Source organism: Antechinus flavipes, chromosome 2 (genome assembly GCF_016432865.1).
Source record: "Antechinus flavipes isolate AdamAnt ecotype Samford, QLD, Australia chromosome 2, AdamAnt_v2, whole genome shotgun sequence".
NCBI lineage: Eukaryota > Metazoa > Chordata > Mammalia > Dasyuromorphia > Dasyuridae > Antechinus > Antechinus flavipes.
In genome coordinates this window covers 263,720,860-263,745,042 of record NC_067399.1, presented here as the reverse complement: position 1 = coordinate 263,745,042, position 24,183 = coordinate 263,720,860, and the positions used below count along the sequence as shown (strand labels likewise).

General features: G+C 35.9%; 1 protein-coding gene and 1 non-coding gene across 2 annotated transcripts in view; both read left to right on the top strand.

The window, feature by feature from the left end:
- CHRM5 (cholinergic receptor muscarinic 5) overlaps positions 1 to 16,062 on the top strand; it is a 96,072-nt gene extending 80,010 nt beyond the window's left edge. The window contains exon 2 of the mRNA XM_051977012.1: positions 14,048 to 16,062. Coding sequence (XP_051832972.1) covers positions 14,131 to 15,729 — 1,599 coding nt within the window. The 5' untranslated portion in view covers positions 14,048 to 14,130 and the 3' untranslated portion in view covers positions 15,730 to 16,062. The remainder of the gene's footprint in view (positions 1 to 14,047) is intronic.
- On the top strand, positions 8,578 to 8,679 carry LOC127552560 (U6 spliceosomal RNA). Its single transcript, XR_007951435.1, has one exon. It is a non-coding gene; the product is annotated as a U6 spliceosomal RNA (small nuclear RNA).
- Positions 16,063 to 24,183: the final 8,121 nt, after the last annotated feature.

The following is a 24,183-nucleotide window of genomic DNA, read 5'->3' as shown; positions in this document are numbered from 1 at the left end:
TTTTTCACCAAGCTCCAGTTCAACATCTCTCTTCTGATGGGTTTTGGTAATCACTGACCTGGCCAGTAGCTAGACCAAGTCTGCTATCCAATTCTACAGCCAGTAGTCTGCTATTTTATTTTTTGAGTCTCGCCCAATATGTTGCTGGCTCTTGTGCCACTCAGTTGCCTAGGAACAAGTCAACTCCTTGAATTCCCATGAACTAATCCTGAGGACTTTCAGTCTTCTTCCAGCATCCACATGGCTAGATGCAGAACTACTTTCATGTCACAGCCAAACCCTGAGGTTACTCCATTCTGCACTTCCTCTCTTTGGTGCCTAAATATTCAAAGAAATGGCTGAGAAAACAATCATCTATTGCTCAGCAGGAGCATAACATAACAGTTACTTTAGGTTAACAGTTAAAATGAGGGTAATTAACCTATAAGGTCACTTTCAACACTAAAATGAAAAGATAATATTTCCCTAAAATTCAATAAAACAGAAATATTTAACTTTTTTACAAGGAGAACCTATTTCTAATTCCTAGAAGATCTGAAATTACTAAAAAGAAGGATAGCATAATGATAATAAAGAATATAAAAATCTTGAGAGTAAAAACAGTTTTGCTTTCACCAGGCTCTAGTACAATGTTATGTACAATGGTAGTGGACAGTTAATGTTATTAATTGAAGTGAATTAGAAATTCCTAAAAAGAAGAAAGTTTGTGCTACTTCCATTTGGATCCTATTTCCCACTGAAAATGCCTAATAACCCCAGAGAGAGAAGTATAACAAAAAGAGGGGCAGGCCATCAGCAATTACGTTGGGGCTTACTAGGGAAAACTTTTAGATCTACCAATTTAGCTCAATCTACTATCTAGGGATCCGAATAGTAACCCCTGTAACTCCTAGTACAATGCCATGCATTCAGTGGGCTGTTTGTGTTTGATGAAAAAGAACTAATAAGACCAAGGGCAATAATACTGTCCCTAGGAAAATTATTTTGAAGGGACAAAACTACAATGGGAATGACTTTGATCTTTCCTCCTCTACAGGCCTTCAGGAAAAGGTTTTAGGCTGATTTCTAATAACCACAAACTAATTTCAGAATTTTAATATTTCTTTTGTATTTGAATAGGGTAAGGATGAAAATTATTGGCAATGTTTCTCATGTTTCTCTCTTTTAAAAAAAAAAAACCCAAAAATTGTATTTGGTTTTTTTCTTCTAGAATTCTCCTTACAATATTGTAATTATATAAGCTGTCATCCTGGTTCTGCTCACTTCACATTGAATCAGTTCATACAAATCTTCCCAGGTTTTTCTGAAACTGTCCCCTTTATCATTTCTTACAACACAATAGTAGTATGCCACATTCATTGACCATAACTTGTTCAACCATTCTTTAATTGATGGGTACATCTCATCCTTCCTGTATTGTTACTCCAGTCATTCACTTTACTCTCAATAGAACCTTCTTTATAGCTACAGATTAGTATAATAAACTGACAATTGGCTAAATCTAGTCATGATGTATAACTCACTTCAGAGCTGGAATCTATCACTTCTTAGTCTAGAAGAGGAAAGCCATCCTTCATAGGTAAATCCTCTGGAGTCAAAATTAGCCATTGCATTAATCAATTTTGATATCTTTCTAATACTTTATTGGAGCTTTTTCTTTTAACATTGCTATCACTTCTTAGTGAAACTCTTTTTGACCCATAGAATGCTTCTTTGTAACAAAGTCTGGTTAAGTTAAACAATCCCCAAAAGAGAAAATTCATATTCCATATGCTTCATTGGACATTCTACCACATTATGGCAAGAGATAAGAATCATGTTTCTCTTCCAGTCCTCTAAAGTCTAGATTAGATGTGCCATTGATCAGACTTTTGATGTTTCAGTGTTGTTTTCTCTTACATTGTTACAGCCATCGTGTAAATGGTTTCTTAGTTCTACTTATTTTATTTTGTTCATTAAAGGCTTCCCACATTTCTCTGAATTTCTTCATTTTTGTATTTTCTTATTGTGCAGCAATATTATTACACTAAGAACCACAATTAGTTTGATGATTCCCCAATAAATGGATATCTACTTTTTTTTAGTTCTTTGCTATACCACATATAATGGTGGCATAAATATTTTTGAATAGACAGGAGTTTTCTCCTTATCTTTGACTTCCTTGGGATATTTGCCAAATTGGGTTTTTTAAAATTTAAATCCCTTTATTCCTCCACTGAGCAAATTTATAAATAAATTAAGAGATTCATGCATAGTCTGGCAAGACAAATTGCTAAAATAGCCAGGTCCAAAGCTGTTTCTGTCTTCATTTTAAGTTCCTCATTTCTCATTAAGAATTTAAGTAGTATTTTTCATTTTTTTTGAACTTGTGGTTTATCATTGTTTTGATCAGTATTCTAAAGTGCTTCACAGTTGGTTTTCTCAGATGTTGTTACTTTGTACAGATCATTCACCCAGGTCTGGTCACTTTACTCTGCATCGATTCATAAAGGTCTTTTTGATTTCTTCTGAATTGCCAATTCATCATTTCTTGTGGTACTGTCATATTCTATTATATTCTTATACCATAATTTATTCAACCATTCCCCAATTGGAGCATACCACACAAAAACACTTAGTTCCAATTGTTGACTACCATGAAAAGAGTGGCTGAAAATACTTTTGTACAAATAAATCCTTTTCCTTATTCTTTGATTTCTTTAGAGGAAATATGCTTAATAGTGGTATATCTAGATCAAAAAAAACCAACAGTTTTTATAACTTTCTGAGCATAGTTCCAGATTGCTTTCCAGAATGGCTAAATTCACAGTCATACCAACAGGGCAAGGGTACCAGTGTACCTATTTTCCTACAATCACTCCAGGGTTTGTCATTTACCTCTTTTATTATCTTGCTGATCTGATAGATGTAAGACCTTTGAGATTACTCAAAAGTGCTGTAATTCACATTTCTCCAATTATTGATTTAGAGAATTTTTTATATGACTGTTAATACTTGGATTTCTTCTTTTGAAAACTGTCTATTCATATTCCTTGACCATTTATCTCTTGGGAAATGGGATTTAGTCATAAATTTGAATCAGTTCCTTATATCTATCTTAGAAATGATGACATTATCAGATAAAATTATTGCAAAGATTTTTTCCCAGTTGTTTCCTTTCCCTTTTTTTCCTTTTACTACATTATATTTGTTTATGCAAAAATATTCTAATTTTATGTAATCAAAATCATTCATTACATCTGGTTTCTAACATGTTTGCTATCAATTTATTAATCATGGACTCTTCCCCCATCCATAAGGATGAAAGAAAATATCTTGCTCCTCTCATTTGTTTATGTGACTTTATATATCTAGATCACATGTCCATTTAGAACTTATTCTGGTATATGATATAAGGTATTAATCTAAATTTAACTTTCTGCCAGATTGCTTCCCAGTTTTCTTAGCACTTCTGTTAAAGAATGAGTTTTTCTTGCCTCATTGGACATCTTAAATAGTATACTATTGTCCTTATGCACTTTTGAATTTTGTATATGTGATTTCTTCCATACACTCTCATTTTTTTTTAATCAGTACCAAATTATTTTAAAACTTACTCTTTGAAGTACTATAAGTACCTTCAGGTATTCTTACAGTATATAGTATCATTTGCTTCTGATAGCTCCTCTTCCTTCTTATTTAATTCACTATTACCCTTGATGTTCTTGTTTTTTTTTCTTCTAGTTGTATTATACCTTTTTTTCTGGTTCTGAATAAGTAAATTATCTAATACCAAATAAGTCAATTAATTCAGGTAGTGTTGTCACTTTTATTACACTGGCTCAACTGACCCATGTTTACTTTTGCTCCCATCTCCTTCTTTAAAAATAAGCATTTTAAAAATAAAGATAAGTAGAAAGAAGAAAGGGAGTTCATCTGACACTTGTTATTTTATAAATGAAATGTCAGTTTCCTCTTAGTAATTGCTCATCTCTTTAAATAATCCCAAATCTCAGGATTTTATTTTTTTTCCTTATCCCAATCCCCTTCTATTTTATTGTTTAGTTTAATGTTGTTTAGTTAAAGTTGTTTAGTATTGTTTAGTTAAATGTCTATACCAAAATTTGTTTATATGTTCAATTTTCCCTTATTTGAATTAGATGGAAGTGAGGTCCTGTGCTATACCTTTCTTTTATTACTATATACTTTTCATTTTATATATCTTTATGATGCAGTAATAACTTCCCTCTCCTCCCCAATGTACTCTCTGTTCCTACCATTTCTATCTTTTTCTAAGACCATTAGAACATTGTCATTTTCACTGATACATTGTTGGTGGAATTGTGAACACATCCAGCCATTCTGGAGAGCAATTTGGAACTACGCTCAAGAAGTTATCAAACTGTGCATATCCTTTGATCCAGCAGTGTTTCTACTGGGCTTATACCCCAAAGAGATACTAAAGAAGGGAAAGGGACCTGTATGTGCCAAAATGTTTGTGGCAGCCCTGTTTGTAGTGGCTAGAAGCTGGAAAATAAATGGATGCCCATCAATTGGAGAATGGTTGAGTAAATTGTGGTATATGAATGTTATGGAATATTATTGTTCTGTAAGAAATGACCAGCAGGATGAATACAGAGAGGACTGGCGAGACTTACATGAACTGATGCTAAGTGAAATGAGCAGAAACAGGAGATCATTATATACCTCAACAATGATACTGTTTGAGGATGTATTCTGATGGAAGTGGATCTCTTCGATAAAGAGAGCTAATTCAGTTTCAATTGATCAAAGATGGGCAGAAGCAGCTACACCCAAAGAAAGAACACTGGGAAACGAATGTGAACTATCTGCATTTTTGTTTTTCTTCTTGGGTTATTTATACCTTCTGAATCCAATTCTCCCTATGCAACAAGAGAACTGTTCGGTTCTGCAAACATATATTGTATCTAGGATATACTGCAACATATCCAACATATAAAGGACTGCTTGCCATCTGGGGGGGGGGGGGGTGGAGGGAGGGAGGGGAAAAAAATCAGAAAAGAAACGAGTGCAAGGGATAATGTTGTCAATATAAAGTAATCATTAAATAAAAATTTTTTAAAAATAAAAAAATAATAATAATAATAATAATAATAAAAAAGAAAAGAAATGACCAGCAGGATGAATACAGAGAGGACTGGCGAGACTTACATGAACTGATGCTAAGTGAAATGAGCAGAACCAGGAGATCATTATATACCTCAACAACTATACTGTTTGAGGATGTATTCTGATGGAAGTGGATCTCTTCGATAAAGAGAGCTAATTCAGTTTCAATTGATCAAAGATGGGCAGAAGCAGCTACACCCAAAGAAAGAACACTGGGAAATGAATATAAACTGCTTGCATTTTTGTCTTTCTTCCTGGGTTATTTATACTTTCTGAATCCAATTCTCCTTGTGCAACAAGAAAACTGTTCGGTTCTGCACACATATATTGTATCTAGGATATACTGTAACCTATTTAACATGTAAAAGACTGCTTGTCATCTGGGGGAGGGAGTTAAGGGAGGGAGGGGAAAAATCGGAACAGAAGTGAGTGCAAGGGATAATGCTGTAAAAAATTACCCTGGCATGGGTTCTGTCAATAAAAAGTTATTAAAATAAAAAAATAAGAAAAAAAAAGAAATGAAAAAAGAAAAAGAAAAAAATAATAAAATTCTAGAGAGGATAGAGATAAAGGGAGCTTTTCTTAAAATAATAAACAGTATCTATTTTAAAAAAAAGAACATTGGCATTTTAATTTTTCTCTATGATCTTTAAAAATATTAAAAGATTTTGTTAATTATCTCTATATTAACAGGTAAATATATTCATGAAAGGGACACATTCCCTTTCAGTTTAACAAATATGCATATCTTTCTCTTAGTGTCTGCATTTCCCTTTCAAAATGTCCCTCAGTTCTGGATCTTTCATTACTGGAAATCTTGGATTCTTGGAATCTAAGCTTAGACAACCTTCTATTCCACTAAAGTCCCATTCTTCCCCAATAGAATTATGCATAGTTTTGCCAATATAGGTTATTCTTTTTTTCTTTAAGCAATCAATATTAACTGATTTGCCCAGGGTCACACAGATATTAAAGATCTGAGGTCACATTTGAACTCAGATTCTCTTGATTTCCAGGGCTGGTTCTTTTTATACTTGGAGGCAGTGCTTAGCTGCCTCCAAGATAGGTTGTTCTTGATTGTAAACTTGATCCCTTGTCTTTAGGAGTATCATGTTCCAAGTGTCTTTCTTTGAAGAAGCAGCTGCCAAAAGGAGAGCTGCTTAGGTATGAGTGGCATCTTATTATACTGATAATCTCCAACTTTTATCCTGGTGGAAATCAGAGGAAATCAATAGCCATGGTAGGCCTTAAGAAGAACTAATCTTGTCCTCCTAGGAAGGACAAGATTTAATGAATTCCATCAAATGATTGGTTAAATTTCCATAATCCTGAGTCATTAAGCATTTTTTGGAGGGGAGATAGTCAAAAGTGGAAGCAAACAGGATATCCAGCTATTTTCTGACATAGTTCAACAATGCAAAAGAATCAAAGACTATGTCCACATGATCAGAGACATCTAGAAGAAGTAAATGTGGAAAATAGGAAATTTACAGTAACCAAGGGGAATTTGCTGAACTTTGCAAACTGTATTTTATATTATCAGCAGTAAGAATTTCTTCCAGTAATATTTGTTTTATTTATATTATGCTTTTTCAAAGCATTTTCATATTGTATGTAGTTCCTTCATTTGAGACTTGAAACCATTCTGTGAAATAGATAGGAAATATCCCCATTATAAAATGGGGAATGAGAAACCCAAGATCTAGATATTAACTTACTCAAGATCATAGAGCTAGCTAGTCATTGGTAGCAGAAATTGGACCTAATTTTTTCAACACCACACTGAGATACAAAAGCATCATTGCCACTTGGTTCATTGTGGATTCAATTCAGTACAATAAAATAATTTTATCACCACCTACTATGTGCAAGAAACTATGTTGAACAGAACAAAATATAGTTCCTACCCTCAAGATGACTACTGTCAATTAAATGTAAAAGTTCTTGAGGAAGAGGGGGTATCAAAGAACATTTGTTACTCATTAGAAATATTATAATACTACTTTCTAACAGATTAGAAATATATTCTTGACCTCAAGATCATGGCTTTATCTGGGAGATACTCCAGAGATCATCTAGTTGAACCCTCTCATTTTACAGATAAATTGTGGCCTGGAGAGGTTAAGTCATGTGCAAAGTAAATAACAAAGTAGAGATTTGAACCTTATTTCTTCTGTCTTTAAAGCAAGCATTTTTTCCACTATGTTATGCTTTTTTTTCTGTATATTTCAGAGAAGTCTTCTGACTCAAATGAAATCAATAAAAAGTTTGGCTTCCACATGTGATTAAGAGTCAATCTAGTTTTCTTTCATCACAAGATAGAGATCTAGCTAGGAGTTGAGTGTGAAATGACTGTGACATAAAGATTTTTAAAAAATCAATAAAATTATTTTTAAAGCTCTATTACCTTTTAGTACACCTTTCTCCCACCACATTCTTTATAACATGTCCCTGATGTGGATGTGAAGATAATACTGACAACTGATAAAGCAAGGTCCAGAAAATACAGTAATAAACTTTTGGAAGTTCTTTCCAAATTGTGCTTCTCTACAACTGTATGAAAGCATTTATGTAGTTCAGTCATTTTCCATCATGATCAACTCTTTGAGGCTCTATTTGAGATTTTCTTGACAAAGGTACTGGAGTGGTTTGCCATTTTCTTCTCCAGCCCATTTTATAGATAAGAAACAAACAGGGCTGGTTAAGTGATTTGTCTAGAATCCTACAACTAGTAAATATTAGAGGGCAGATTTGAATTCAGGAAATGAATCTTACTGATTCCAATTTCACTGTTCTATCCACCATGCCACCCAATGGCCCCACATGAAAGTGTAGTACTCTAAATTAATAGGTACTTGATATTTGTTGAATAGACTAGAACAGAATTGAATTTGCATAACTATAAACTCTAGTCCAAAGGACTGCAAAGAAAACACTCCTGGCTGTCATTAGGAATAATAGATACTTTCTAACATGGGAAATAATATCAAAGTCCCAATTCTGTTCTTAATGTCTTTTCTTACTAAAACTATAGCAAAATTACATACCTTTTCAGTCAGGAACAATATCATATTCCTGATAGCACTTAGAACATTGCTGCATACAAAATAAATATTTAATGAATACTGGTTGAATTGTATTTAATTAAATACTATGGCATACAGAAACTCTCAAAAGTCATTTTATCTCTTTCTCTCTGCCTCCAGGTAGCATTAGGCCTACAATTGGTCAGAGAAGATTACATAATTTTTTAAAAGATTTCATGAAAAGGCAATGACAAACTCTTACATTAACATATTCTCATAGTTCTTCTGGATGTCAAATGTAAGTCCTGCAAATAAACTTTGGGATTTTTTTTTTAATCTATCCTTCAATACTGAAATGCTCATCAACATCCTCTATCTAACATCATAAACTGATTCTGATGACAAATTCCTCATGTCATGCTTGCTTCAGCAGCACATATACCAAAATTGTATGAAACAAAGATGATTAGCATGGCCCCTGTGTAAGGAAGAGATGCAAATTTGTGAAGCATTCTATATTTTTTCCTCAAAAAGGGTGATGAGGCGAAAGGAAGGGAAATAACTTTTAAACTTTGAAGTTTTAAAAATGGATGCTAAAAACAGTTTTTATAATTAATTGAGAGGAAATAAAATATTAAATTAATTTTTTAAAAGTCAGTGATTCAAACTCCCAAGAAATTATTTTACAGATCTAGAAAAAATAGTAACAAAGTTCATCTGGAAGAACAAAAGGTCAAGAATTTCAAGGGAATTGATGAAAAAAATGCTAATGAAGGTGGCCTACCTGTATTAGAACTAAAATGCTATTATAATCAGCAGTCATCAAAAGCATTTGTTACTGGTTAAAAAATAGAGTAGTTGATCAGTGAAATAAGTTAGGATCACAGGACAAAATAGATAATAACCGTAGAAATCTAGTGTTTGACAAACCAAAAGACCCCAGTTTTTGGGATAAGAACTCACTATTTGACAAAAACTGCTGGGAAAATTGGAAGAAATTAGGGTTCAACCCACACCTAACACCACATACCAAGATAAAATCTAAATGTGTTCATGAGTTAGACATAAAAAGCGATATTATAAGCAAATTAGAGGAACATAGGATAATTCTCAGATCTGTGATGAAGGAAAGAATTTATGTCCAAAGAAGAACTGGAACTCATAATTGAACACCAGATAGATAATTTTTATTATATTAAGTTAAAAAGTTTTTGTACAAACAAAACTAATGCGGACAAGATCAGAAGGGAAGCAATAATTTGGGAAATCATTTTTATATTTAAGGGTTCTGATAAAGGCCTCATTTCTAAAATATATAGAGAATTGACTCAAATTTATAAGAATACAAGGCATTCTCCAATTGATAGAGGATATGAAGAGACAATTTTCAGATAAAGAAATTAAAACTATTTCTAATCATATGGAAAGATGCTCCAAACTACTATTAATCAGAGAAATGCAAATTAAGACAACTCTGAAATACCACTACATACCTCTCAGATTGGCTAAAAGGAAAGGAAAAGACAAGGATGACTGTTGGAAGGGATGTGGGAAAACTGGGACATTAATACATTGTTGGTGAAGTTGTGAACTGCTCCAGCCATTCTGGAGAGCAATTTGGAACTATGTTCAAAAAATTATCATGCTCTGAATACCCTTTGATCCAGCAGTGTTTCTATTGGTCCTATATCCCAAAGAGATCTTAAGGAAGGAAAGGGACCCACATGTACAAAAATGTTTGTGGCAGCCCTTTTTGTAGTGGCAAGAAACTGGAAACTTAATGGATGCCCATCAATTGGAGAATGGCTAAATAAATTATGGTATATGAATGTTATGGAATATTATTATTCTATAAGAAATGACCAGCAGGATGATTTCAAAGAGGCCTGGAGAGACTTATGTGAACTGATGCTAAATGAAATGAGCAGAACCAGGAGATCATTGTACATGGCAACATCATTACATGATAATCAATTCTGATTGATGTGACTCTTTCCAACGATGTGAGATGATTGATGCCAGTTCCAATGATCTTGTGACAAAGAGAGCCATCTACACCTAGAGAGACTGTAGAAAGCTGAATGTGGATCACAACATAGCATTCTCACTTTTTGTTGTTATTTGCTTGCATTTTGTCTTCTTATTCGTTTACTTTCTTTTTTTAATCTGATTTTGCTTGTGCAACAAAAGAATTGTATAAATATGTTTATACATATTGGATTTAACATAAATTTTAACATGTTTAATATATGTTGAATTGCTTGCCATCTAGGGGAAGGAATGGGGGGAAGAAGGAGAAAATCTGAAACACAAGGTTATGCAAGGGTCAATGTTATCAAATTATCTGTGCATATGTTTTGAAAATAAAAAGCTTTATTTTTAAAAAAAAGTCATTGATTGAAAAAAAAAAGAAAATGTTATTATATCTCTTGACTATAGGAGATTCTAAAGTTTGCTTCAATAGTTGCTTACAGAAAGCAGTGAAGAGGAAAGATTTAAAACCAGAAAAGCTAGAAAACTCCTTCAAAAGACAGAAGGTCATAACACATTTTATGAACAGCCCAGGAAGTCACATGTTTTCTTATGCTAAGCAACAAGAGAAGAAATTAATTTGGTGCAGAGCAATTTACTGACAACAAAGAAACAATCAGCCAAGGTTGGAGGCACAGAAAAAATCACCTCTGCAAGGTCTTTTCGTGGCAAATCAATAGTGGGGAGGGAGGGGGAGGCGGGGATAAGATGGTTATTACTTTTCTGCTAATGCAGGCAAGCTGGAAATGAATTTGCAGCCATCAATTATAATGTGAGCTTTCAAAAGATGAATCATCACCCAGGAAGAGCAACAAGCTGGACAAGAAGAAACTCAATGGAATTCTATTCAATTTGATAAACATTTATTAAGCTCCTGATCTGTTCAGAGTCCTGCGCTACAGGAGTCCTGTGTACAGAGTCCTGTATACAGGAGAAAATATAGTATTCAGATAAGTACTTGGGATCATAGAGCTAGATCTGAAAGTATCTCAGGGATCATCTAATCCAATCCCCTCATTTCACAGATGAAGAAACTGAAGTCAAGGGAAGATAAGTAATTTGCATGAAGTCACACAGATAATAAGTGTAAATAATTTGGGGACATGTATTATCCTTGTACTTCTGAGCACAAGTCCCGCCAACATCATTTTATGACACAGAGCAAATCACATCACTCTGGTACTTTGTTTCCTCAATGGAACATTAGATCTGGAAGGAACTTTGGAAATCAATCAGTCTAATTTGCTTAAATGTATGATTTCCAAGTCCTTTCAGATCTGATGTTATATAATTATTATTTCATGTACATGAAGTGATTTTCCTACCATGGACAGAACCATACACTTTTACAAACAATAGGAGAAAAGTAGTTTTGGATATAGAACTGGTCATGGATTCAGAAATATCTAGTTTCATGTCTTGCCTCAGGTACATACTGGCTGTGTAACTGAGCAAAATATTTAACTTCTCAATGACGTAAGAATAAGTTTCAGAGAAAATAGCACCCAGCACTAGAAGACAGAATTTCCTCACCTAGGAGTTGTTGGTGAATTTAATTACAAGTCCATTCCCTATCCCTAATAATAGCTAACATTTGTATAGCATTTTAAAGTTTTCAAATCACTTTGTACATATTATCTTATTTAAGTCTCAGAACAACCCTATAAAATAAAAAAATAAAGATACTATCTCCATTTTATAGTTGAGCAAACTAAGACTCATAGAGATTAAATGGCTTGCTCATGCTCTCACAGAAAGTGGTAGAAGTGGGAATTTGAACTCATAGTCCTGACTACAAAAAACTTGAGGAAGGAAGTACAGTTGTTTTGCCAACATATCTGACTCTTCATGATCCCATTTGGGGTTTTTTTGGCAAAGATACTGGAGTGGTTTGCCATTGCTATCTCCAGATAATTTTATAGATGAGGAACAGAGGCAAACAAGTATTTAAGTGACTTGCCTAGGGTTACACATCTAGTAAATGTCTGAAGCCAGATTTTAATTCAGAAATATGGATCTTCCTGATTCCAGGTCCAGCACTCTGAAAATTGGGAGACTTGGATTCTAGTCCTATGTCTGCTATTGACTATATATACTTAGGAAAGTCATTTTATTTCTCTTGGTTTCAGTTTCCTTATCTGTAAAATGAGAAGTTGGAATGGATAGGTAGCTCTGAAGTCTCTTCCATCTCTAAATCTTTGATCACATAAATCTATGATTTCTAGGATTGCTTTCAGTTCTAATAATCTATAATCACATATATAATTGTATGTATATAAATATACATATGGAATATGCACACACATAAGAGCTATGAATTGATCTAGCTGTTCTGAGAAATAATTTGAAATTATGTAAAATAAATCCTGAATAGTTCATCTTTTAACCCAGAAATCTCACTACATATATAATCTCAGGTGGCCAAAGGCAGAAAATTCACACACCAAAATATTTTTACCAGCATTTGTTAACAAAAACAAAATAAAAAATCATCTTGAATCAAAGTGGGGGCCCAATGATGGGAGACCAGCTAAACAAATTATGGTATATGAATGTCATAGTTTATTGGCAGCAAAAAAAAAAAAATCAGAGAAAAGATTGATAATGATTGAGTTATGATGGAAGACTTTATAGAGGAGGTAAGATTAGATATGCTCCTCAAAGTTTAGCATGAGAATGAAGATATAAGAACAGTAATAAGCATGGTAAATATTCATGAAATAATGGGAAGTAGGGCCAGATTAAAGCAGAGGTTTTGTAAAATTTTGCTCCTTTGCCTTTTTCCTTATTTTTCTTCACTTCCTGCTGATACACTTAAGGACAACAACTCCATTCCTGACTATAGTGCTTAGGCACTACCAGCTCTAGGAAGAATAAGGGTATAAAACTTTTTTTATTTTTTATTATTATTATTATTTATTTTTTATTTATTTATTTATTTATTTTGCTGAGGCAATTAGGGTTAAGTGACTTGCCCAGGGTCACATAGCTAGGAAGTGTTAAGTGTCTGAGGGCACATTTGAACTCAGGTCCTCCTGACTTCAGGGCTGGTGCTCTATCCACCGCACCACCTAGCTGCCCCTGAAACTTTTAATACTGCAGAAACTTGGTCACAAAATAAAAAATAAATAAAACAAAGTTGAGAATGGCAAAAACTTGGTGTTGAATGAATGAAGCTAACGATATTTCCCCCTTTCCCTTTCTCCCTCCCTCTCTCTTTCTCTTTCCATTGCTCTCTTTCTCTCTCCATCTCTCTCTCTCTCTCCCTCTCTTCTTTTCTCTCTCTCTCTTCTCCTTCTCTCTCTCTCTCTCTGTCTCTGTCTCTGTGTGTGTCTTTCTCTCTCTCTCTGTCTCTGTCTTCTGTCTTTGTCCTTCTCTTTCTTTCTTTTTCTGTCTCTTTCTCTGTCTCTGTCTCCTATCTCCCTGTCTCTGTCTCTGTCTTTCTCTTCTGTTTTTCTACGTCTGTTTCTGTGTGTGTGTGTGTGTGTGTGTGTGTGTGTGTGTGTGTCTGTCTCTCTCTTCTGTCTTTCTGTGTCTGTCTCTCTCTGTGTCTCTTTCTCTTCTGTCTTTTTGTGTCTGTCTGTCTCTCTCTCTCTGTGTCTCTCTATGTCTCTCTCTCTGTTTCTGTCTCTCTCTGTATGTCTCTGTCTCTCTCTTTCTCTCTTTGTGTCTCTCTCTGTCTCTGTCTCTTTCTGTCTGTCTCTCTCTTTCTCTCTCTCTGTGTCTGTCTTCGTTTCTCTTTCTATCTCTGCCTCTCTCTCTCTGTTTCTGTCTCTCTCTGTGTCTCTGTCTCTTTCTTTCTCTCTCTGTTTCTCTCTCTCCCTCTTTCTACCCAACTCCCTCCTTTGTTCCCTGCCCAGGTCACATCCAAGAAGCTAAGAATGAATGACGTATGGAAGTCACCTGTCAAGAACCTCAGAACCTGATATAAATTCCAATCAGAATGGAAGAGGATCCTTACCCCAATGAAACCATTGCCAACAGCACTCCAGTAAGTCACCACCCCATGTCAAGACACAGTTTATGGGAAGTCATCACCATAGCAACAGTGACAGCCATAGTGAGCTTGGGTACCATTGTAGGCAACATTTTGGTCATGCTATCTTTCAAAGTCAATAGCCAGCTCAAGACAGTCAACAATTATTACCTGCTCAGCTTGGCCTTTGCTGACTTGATCATTGGGATCTTTTCTATGAACCTCTACACCACCTATATCCTCATGGGGCGCTGGGCTCTGGGAAGCCTGGCCTGTGACCTGTGGCTTGCCCTGGACTACGTGGCCAGCAACGCTTCGGTCATGAACCTCCTGGTGATCAGCTTTGACCGCTACTTCTCGATTACCAGGCCTCTGACCTACAGGGCCAAGCGCACCCCCAAGCGGGCAGGGATCATGATTGGTCTGGCCTGGTTGATCTCATTTATTTTGTGGGCCCCAGCTATCCTCTGCTGGCAGTATTTGGTTGGGGAGAGAACCGTCCCCCCTGGGGAGTGCCAAATCCAGTTCCTCTCAGAACCCACCATCACCTTTGGCACTGCCATCGCTGCCTTCTACATCCCAGTGTCCGTCATGACCATACTCTACTGCCGCATCTACCGGGAAACCGAGAAGCGTACCAAGGATCTGGCCGAGCTCCAGGGTTCTGTTTCTGTGGCTGAGTTTGAGAGCAACAAGTCTCCACCAAAAGCCCTGCTTAAGTCCTGCTTCAGCTGCCAGCAGCCGACCGTGACCAAGAAGGAAAGATGCCCAGCTTCCTGGTCGTCCTCGAGCAGGAGCACCTCGGCCGCAGGAAGGCCTTCTCAGCCCGCCAGTACCAACGGCGACTGGGCCAGAGAAGAGCAGCTCACCACTTGTAGCAGTTATGCTTCCTCAGAAGATGAAGACAAGCCAGTCGCTGAGCCAGGCTCCCCAGCAGCCTATAGGAGCCAGGCCAAAAAAAGCCCGGAGGAGGAATTCAGTGCTGAAGAGACCAAGAAAGCTTTGGTGAGAGAAAATCCCGTGAACGATAACTACGAGACAAAGAAATATGTCTCGCCCCCAATCCCCATCCGGGGCCCCAAGAGTCAAAAATGTGTGGCGTACAAATTCCGGTTGATAGTAAAGGCTGATGGGAGTCAGGAGACCCACAATGGCTGTCATAAGGTGAAAATTATACCTTGTTCAGTCCCTGTATCCAAGGAACCTTCCACAAAAGGCATGGATTCCAGTCTCAGCAGCCAAATGACCAAGAGAAAGAGGATGGTCCTGGTGAAGGAGAGGAAAGCAGCCCAGACGCTGAGTGCCATCCTCCTGGCTTTCATCATCACATGGACCCCCTATAACATCATGGTGCTGGTGTCTACCTTCTGTAGCAAGTGTATCCCTGTCACCCTGTGGCACCTGGGCTACTGGCTATGCTATGTGAACAGCACTGTCAACCCCATCTGCTATGCCCTCTGTAATAAAACTTTCAGGAAGACCTTTAAGATGCTGCTCCTATGTCGGTGGAAAAAAAGAAAGGTGGATGAGAAGCTCTGTTGGCAAGGGAACAGCAAACTGCCATGAAGTGGCAGCTCCCCTCATGGCAGCTATTGCAGACAGGGCTTCCTAGAATGGGCGGGCCTGCAGCATTTGCTTTCTTTCACTTCAAAAATAAAACTGTCACTTTATGTTCCTGAGAACTAACTAAAAGAGAAGAAAGGCCCCAGAGACATCGGCCTTGACACTGGAATGCCAGCAGCCGCAGGAACTCTTTATGGATCACTTTTTGGCCAGCGAGAAGGCTGACCTAGGCCATTGTCAGATGGGCCATTGATGTGAGTAGTCACTTGGAAGAGAAGGAACCCCTTGTGATATGTACCATTGATTTGAGGGGCACCCATCGAGCCAAAATGACTATCTGCTGCCACAAAAGGAACCAGATGGAAATTATCTACCTTTGGGTCATTCCATAGGGTTATGTGCAATGTGTATACATCATGAGTACCTCATACCTGGAAACTGGATGAAGTAGGTCAGTGTCCTTATAAACAGGAGTGGGGTTTAACTTCTTGACAAGAATGTATTTATTTATTTATGAATCAATCAATGAGTATTCATAGTGTACCCACAATGTGCCTGGCACTGTGCTATTTCTTCATGTTCTTATCTTCCAAATGAAACTTTACATCTCCAGTCCATGATACACACTAATCTCTTTGGGCCCACCAAACAGGTCCTCAATTCTTCATAACTGGCTTTTTAAAAGAAAATCTAAATTCTACATCTGATAAGAGCCTCCAACTTAGTAATTACCATACCAAGATAAAGGCCTATTCTTTGGTACTAACAAGTCCCCTAATGACCCATCCCACTTTTTTTTTTGTTGATTGATGAAGAAAGATGTTGTGGTAGATGACCTTGGAGTGAGGAAGACCTGAGTTTGAATCCTGTCCTTAATACTTATTAGTTGGGGCAGCTAGGTGGCGCAGTGGATACAGTATCAGCCCTGAAATCAGGAGGACCTGAGTTCAAATTTGTTTTCAGACACTTAACATTTCCTAGCTGTGTGACTCTGGACAAGTCACTTAACCCCAATTGCTTCAGGGGGAAAAAACTTACTAGTTAACTTGTAACTTTGGAAGAATCACCAGACCTTCCCAAGCCTCAATTTCCCTATCTGTAAAATAAGAATAATATCTCCATTATCTACCTCACAGAGATTTTGTGGAGCTCAAAAAAAAAAAAAAAATACATACATAAAGTACTTTGCAAATTTTAAAGAGTTGTACAAATGCCAACTATTTTAACCATCCTTTGTCCTTAGAAATTTATTTCATCTCCTCCCCAAAAAACTGGTACCCTTTTGTTATATTTTAAGAGCATTTATTCTTATTCTTCTCTTAGTGAAGATGCAGAATAGCTATTAAATATCCCTTTGTTCACTATAAACTGTTCCAAGTTTTTTTCTCAACTTTCTCTTCTTCAGACTAAAGAATCCCGATTTTTTTTAGCCTTTCTTCATAAATCTTGCTTTCCCTCTTCCCCACAGGGAATCTTAGACAAAATTGTGAAGTAAAAATTTATTTTCAGTGCCTCCATTAATGGAGTCTTTTGGTTCCATTTTATAAGGAGAATACTATTTTGCTCTTAAAGCAGTCATAAACTAAATCACATCAAGATACTGCCAATCAATCAATAAACATTTGATAAGTACTTATTATGCACCAGAAATACTGCTAATCTCTGGAGATACTAACTCCTCTCCCCAAAAAAGGGCACAAGACAGTTTATGTTCTCAAGGTGCAGATAACTTTAAGTGTTAGATTTCCTTTAAATGTTTAAAGGCAAGAAGAGGACAAATTTCTCTAAAATAAAAAGGTTCTAATGGTGAAATTTCAGAATATGAATATTTGAATAACAGTTATTTGGAGATGAGCAAGATTCTTACTGGTGTCCCTCAAGTTACACCCCATAGGTGACCAGTGAAACTCCCTTAGGCATAATAATAATATTGACTCTTCCTGTCCAAGGTCATGTCTTAAATTAAGAAATACATAAGCAGATAGAGATAAGGATCCATTTAATTTGTCTTTAGTGGTTAAAGGTAGAAAAAATCACCCTCTAAACTTAAGTGTGATGACCTATATTAGCAAAGAAAAAAAAAGAATATACATATTTCAATGAAAAGATTTCAAGGTTATTAAAATCAAACTAAAATTATTTTTAAGTCATATCCAGCTTAACACCAAGAGCAATATCTCTCATTTCTAGTATGATTTAAAGTTTGCAAAGTGTTTTTCTCACAATAATCCTGTGAGGCACATAGAGCAAGTATCACTATTTCCATTTTACAATGAGGAAGCTAAGACTAAGTTTAAATAACAAGTCCCATAGCTAGAATAATCCACCTTCTGAAAAATCACAAGAACTACCTGCTGCTACTTTTACTAATAAGTGTCAAAAGTGAGATTCAAATCCAGGCCTTCTTTTTCCCATCAAAATTCTTCCCATTATTCAATTTTAGCCTTTTTTACATCAATTCTGTTGACAATTATACAAAGAACAGTATTAAAGAAAAAAGGTGATTGAGGTAGTAGGGATGAAAGACCAAATATTAAAAGAATATTAAACAAAGAGTTCAGAAAGTTAATGAAGGAGTAAAGAGACAAAAAGCAAATAATGCTGATTCACATCTCTCATAAGTTTAGCTAAAATGATGTCTTTGGGTGCCTGAATTCACTTAGAGTGAACCTAGTACTGAGAAGCTGAAGACATAAAGACAAAAACATAGATTTTACCTGACTGTGGCATTTCTTTTGTATGTATTTCATAAGATTAAGGAGTTAATTCTTAGCAAGAGCCCAACACTCTCCCCTTTGGCTTTTTATGGCATCTGCGTCTCTGGGACTTTCCCAGTGGCTCTCATGAAAAGGCAGCAAGCCTACACTTGTTGATTTGCATGAACAAAATAAAAGCTCAAAAAGTGATCAATAAGGGGAAAACTGACTTCTCTTGATGCAGGTGCCCTATTAAGTCACTAGAACAAATAATCTTCCTCCACTATATTAAAGTAACATCCTGGAATGGGAAGGAGATTGGATTTAGAGTTTAAGTGTTACAAACCCCAAATTCCCAGTCTATGTGTATTTAATGCAAAAGATGTACCACTTCCTCTAGTCCTTGGATAAAAGTTGTTTCGTTGCTAATGTTTTGGGTTCTGTGGATTTTTTTATGTGGATTGAAGGTTTGGTAGATTATTGCTTGGGGAAACTTTTTTTTTTTTTTAGGAAGGCATAATTTTGGTCAGTGTTTGATTGAACAAGTATTTTTGTAAACATTCTTGGCCTCTGTGCTCTATCCTTCATTGTACTTATCTTGTAAAGGACATGCTGATGTTTGGTTCAGTGTAACTATGAAGTCTGTATTTAAATCTCTGCTGCTAAAGATCTGGAATTTAACTTACCAGATCTCAGGGATTCATTGTAAATAACTGGAATTATAACAAAAAAAAATGTGAATTGTTTGTTTTTTAACTGCTTTTTACACTGTATCATTATGTTTGCTCTGGAGAAGAAAAAAAGAAGAAATTCAAACAAATACATAGTAGTTGATTGCACTCAAAAATAAAAAGTGTCCATGAGCTTACTTGAGAGATCATTTACTAGTGGTTCAACCTATTCAGGCAGGCAGGTGGTTTTGAAAACAAGGTTAACTTGAAAGCTGAACCTGGCCCTGAGATGTATAGTATACCTTCTTCTTCATTATAAGAATCCCTTCCACCCACCACCATATAGTAACCAGCAATTTTTGTACCTGAAGCAAGTATCATAAAATGGAGCCAGAGGTTTGTAGTACCTTGGAAGATCAACACGAGGTTTGGGGGAAGAGGTTAGGTTGAAGAAGATCTTAGCTGCAGTCATCAGAAGGAGAGAAAACACTTAAGGGAACTACAAGTTTTCTATACTGCTGAATGCCTGCAAATATTGTCAGAACCCTCTAAATGTTGATACCTTAGATAAAGTCCTCATTACCCTACCTTAGTTATCTGATCACTCGTTGCAGATCCAGGATAATGTATTTGTGTGCCCTAAAGAAAATCGGAGAATTATATCCTCATTATATTATTGACCACAAAAGCCTTTGAGCCTTTATTTAAATTCATATAGCTAAATGTCAACATGCATTGGAGAATATAATTTTTAATATTATAAATAATATGCATTTATAAAAAGTCAGATGAAAACATACCCCTTGTTTCACATTATTCCATGTGATAGTCTAGGCAACTGTCTGCCTTAAAAAATTACAAATTTAGAGCTAAAAAGCCATTAAATCCAAATCCTTCATTTTACAGATGAGAAAAAAAAAATGTGGCTCAGTGAGTCAAAGTCACACAGCTAGCAAATGTCTAAGGAAGGCTTTGAAATTATGCCTTCTGGGGCAGCTAGTTGGTGCAGAGGATAGAGCACCAGCCCTGAAGTCAGGAGGACCTGAGTTCAAATCTGAGATCAGACTCTTAACACTTCCTAGCTGTGAAACCCTGGGCAAGTCACTTTACCCCAACTGCCTAAGAAAGAAAGAAAGAAAGAAAGAAAGAAAGAAAGAAAGAAAGAAAGAAAGAAAGAAAGAAAGAAAGAAAGAAAGAAAGAAAGAAAGAAAAAAGAAAGAAAGGAAACCACTATGAAAGAAAGAAAGAAACTATGGCTTCCTGACTAGAACTCTAACCACTAGGTAGTGTACTCCCTTAGTCCCAATGTTGCCATCTACTGAACAAGGTGGTCTTTATTGAGAGGAGAGAGATGAAGCTGGTCAACTTTTTTACTGAGCAGAATATTCACAGAGCTGACCCATTCTTAGAAAATTCTTCATTTCCTTCTGTTTTGCAAAGTTAAAAATCAAAAGGAAGATGTAGGTACCCTGTTTTCTCAAACATATTTAAATCATTTCAGTACATATTTATATATCACTTACTGTGTGCAAGGGACTAGGCAAATTGCTGGGACACCCAAACAAAAATGGAACAATCTAATGTTTTAATAGGGAAACTTAAAACATCTGGTATATGAAGCTACAAAATTAACCTAATCTTCTATTCCTCCTTTTGTGCCTTAAGAACTTAATACCGAAATAAGAAATTCCTTTTCCACCTGTCCACTGACCAACTGCATCTACCAGCCCAATTCTCATCTTTGAACATTAAGTGAGATATCCAGAGCTTAAAAAAAAAAAAAAAAAAACAAACCCTGAAACACATCCTCCAAGATTTGGACCCAACATCAATCAATCAATCAGCAAGCATTTATTCAATGCTTGTTATAAGCCAGACACAGTGCTAACTGCTGGGGATGCAAAAGACAGTCCCCTGCCCTTAAGGAGTTTACAAGTTGTTGTTTGTCCTTCCTTTCTCAAATTAGAACAATGATATCAGAAAGATGTCTTGACTTGAAAGGGAATTGGAATATGTGGGGGGGAAACTGTGCAGTCATTAGCTTTACTCTGTCCTCCATCTAAAGGGGCAGACACCATGCCAAAAAAAAAAAATATATATATATACATACATACATACACACACACACACACACACACACACACACACATACACACACATATAAAGCAAAAGAGAACAAAAAGAGTCTATCAAAAAAGGAGATCTCATTCTGGAAAGGGTTGATGATAAACTAATGACTGTACCTTTCCAAAAGCCCCCTTCCTTGAGATCCCATTTATAAAACTTACAATGATAGAAGCCCTGAGTCATTAGTAATTATTTATTTTGGCACCATTATGCATATTTTAACTCCCGGCTCAGCATCCAAGTGCACAAATAAATCCTTGACCCACTAAGCTCATATTCTAAGATGGACATGTGCATAAAGTAATGAAGACAAAGCTAATTGTTTGAGCCATTCCAAAAGAATGTCAGTGGGAAAAAAGACCTGCCCTTTCCAACATTCCCATCAAAACCAACAAGGACAAAATGATGCTAGAAATGGCATGTTTTATACACTAGAAGGTCTGTCCTTACTGGAAGCATGATCCTATAATTGAAGCTATAAAAAAAAAAATTGAAAATAGACTGAATCCTACTGAATGGAGTTAACAATTAGTCAAATACTTTGGCATAGCAATGCCAAATTGAATTGTAGCACCACATTATCCCCCCAAAATTACCTTTTTTGTAGCTCAAGTTTGTTTCTGAGAAAATTATACCATTGGCCACTGTAGGAAATGCTTTTGAGTTAGTTTAGTGAGATTCTATATGGAGAGGTCATTGTCTTCGTTTTTGGTAGTGATGTTCTGACCAGATAGGCAATAAGATTATAAAACAACTAGGTGGTGCAGAAGATAGAATGTTAGCCTTGGAGTGAGGAAAACCTGAGTTCAGATCCTGGCTAGGACAACTGCTAGCTGTGTGAGGTTAAGCAAGATATTTAACCTTTCTCCATCTCGATTTCATCATCCATCAAATGTTAATAATAATAATAATACCTCATAGGGTTATTCGCAGGATCAAACAAGATAATATGTGAAACATTTTGCAAACTTGAAAATAGCATAAAAATATTTGCTTTTATCATATGATTGTGCAATATAATGGATAGATCACTGGTCCTGGAATCAGGAAGGAATGAGTTCAAAAACAGCCTCAGACACTTACTAGCTATGTAACCCTGGACAAGTCACTTAACCTCCAATTGTCCTTCCCTAAAAATATATATGAAATTATAGATTTGGAACTAAAAGAGACCTTTGGGGCCATTAAAACCAACTTTCTCTTTTACAGATGAAGAAATGGAATTCCATAAAGGTTAAGTGGATTGATCAAAATCAAACAATATGAGTCAGAATTTGAATTCAGCTCACTCCAAACCTACTGACCTATCCATTTCCATGATGCCTCTCATATTTTATACCTATACCCTATTTCCTGGGATTCCACAATATAATTCTTCCTTCCCAAAAATTAGATTGCTGGGGTAAGAGACCTTAAAAGGTCTTCTAGGCCATGGTTTCTTAAACTTTTTCCATTCCCAATATCTTTTTGCTGACTGGATAGTTATATAAAATTGGTATACAAATGAAACATTTACTGATAATAAATCATAATTTTGCAAGCTCTGCATTCAATTATGTAACCTCTAGTTTAAGAAGCTTTGACCCAGCCCATACTTCTCCCTTCAGGCAAGAAAATCTCTTACATATCCTTGATATTATACACAAGTGAGTAAATTAAAAGAAAGGGTCCCAGGGTGACATATAATCATAAGGGCTCCAAATACTAGACTTCATAGGAAATGCTATACTCACTGTAGGGATAACATCTCCTATTTTCGAAACACTGGCACACACATTAAGAAAGACTCTTTCTATAAAATGACAACTTCCCTTCCTCCAGGAGCCCCCTATATGTATGAAGAATCACGCTCAATTTTCTATGTAATCAACAAAATGTGATTATTAGCTATATTAAAAGACATATATGATTCAAAATGAGAGAGCTAATAGTCCCACTTTTTTCTGCACCAGACCACATCTAGAACATTGCATTAAGTAATGTAAACCACACTTTAAGATGAATGTCAACAAATCAGAGAATGTCCAGAAGACGACAAATAGAAGGAGGCAACTTGAAACCATTATGAAAAGCAATCAAAAGAACTTAGAATGTTTAGCCTACACAAGATTTAGCAGGGAGACAAAAGCTGACTTCCAAATATCTGACAAGCAGTGGAAGAAGAAGACTTATTCAATGTGACACTAGGTGGCAGGATTAGTCCCAATGGATGGCAGTTACAGGAAAGAAAAATTTGATTCAATAGAAATAATTTGCTAATTTGAGTTGTCCAAAAAATGAAATGGTTTGCTTTATTAAATAGTTAAATCGTGAGTTTTCTACCAGTAAAATGGAATAACTATTATCTATTAGAAATTGTACAGGGGAGATTTCTACAAAGGATAAGTATAAATAGTCTCTAGAGTCTCTATTAATTCAAGATTCTATAATAATAATGACTGGAATTTTAAGGTTTGCAAAGCACTTTACATACATTATCTCATTTGGTCCTCAGAACAGCCTTGCAAGAGAGGTACTACTTATGCCTGTTTTTCTAGAGAAGGAAACAAGAGCTCAAAGATAGTGTATAATTTGCCTATGTTCCCACCACTAGTAAGTATTGGAGATGAGATTCAATTCCAGGTCTCCTGACTCTGGATCCAGTGCACTTTTTACTGTATTATGCTACCTTTCCTACCTCCAAAACTCTTGCAAAGTCTTTAAAAAATTTTTTTTTATCATTATAGCTTTTTATTTACAAAATATATGCATGGGAAATTTTTTCAACATTGATCCTTACAAAAACTGCTCTTCCAAATTTTCCCCTTTTTCCTCCCACCTCCCTCCCCAAGATGGCAGGTATTCCATTACATGTTAAAATAAAGTCTTTAGACTTTCAGAATGTAAACAGAGAGTAAATAAACTCATACCAAATCTGTCTGCCTTATTAGGACAGCCAAGAGAGCCTCATGAATTTCAGCCCC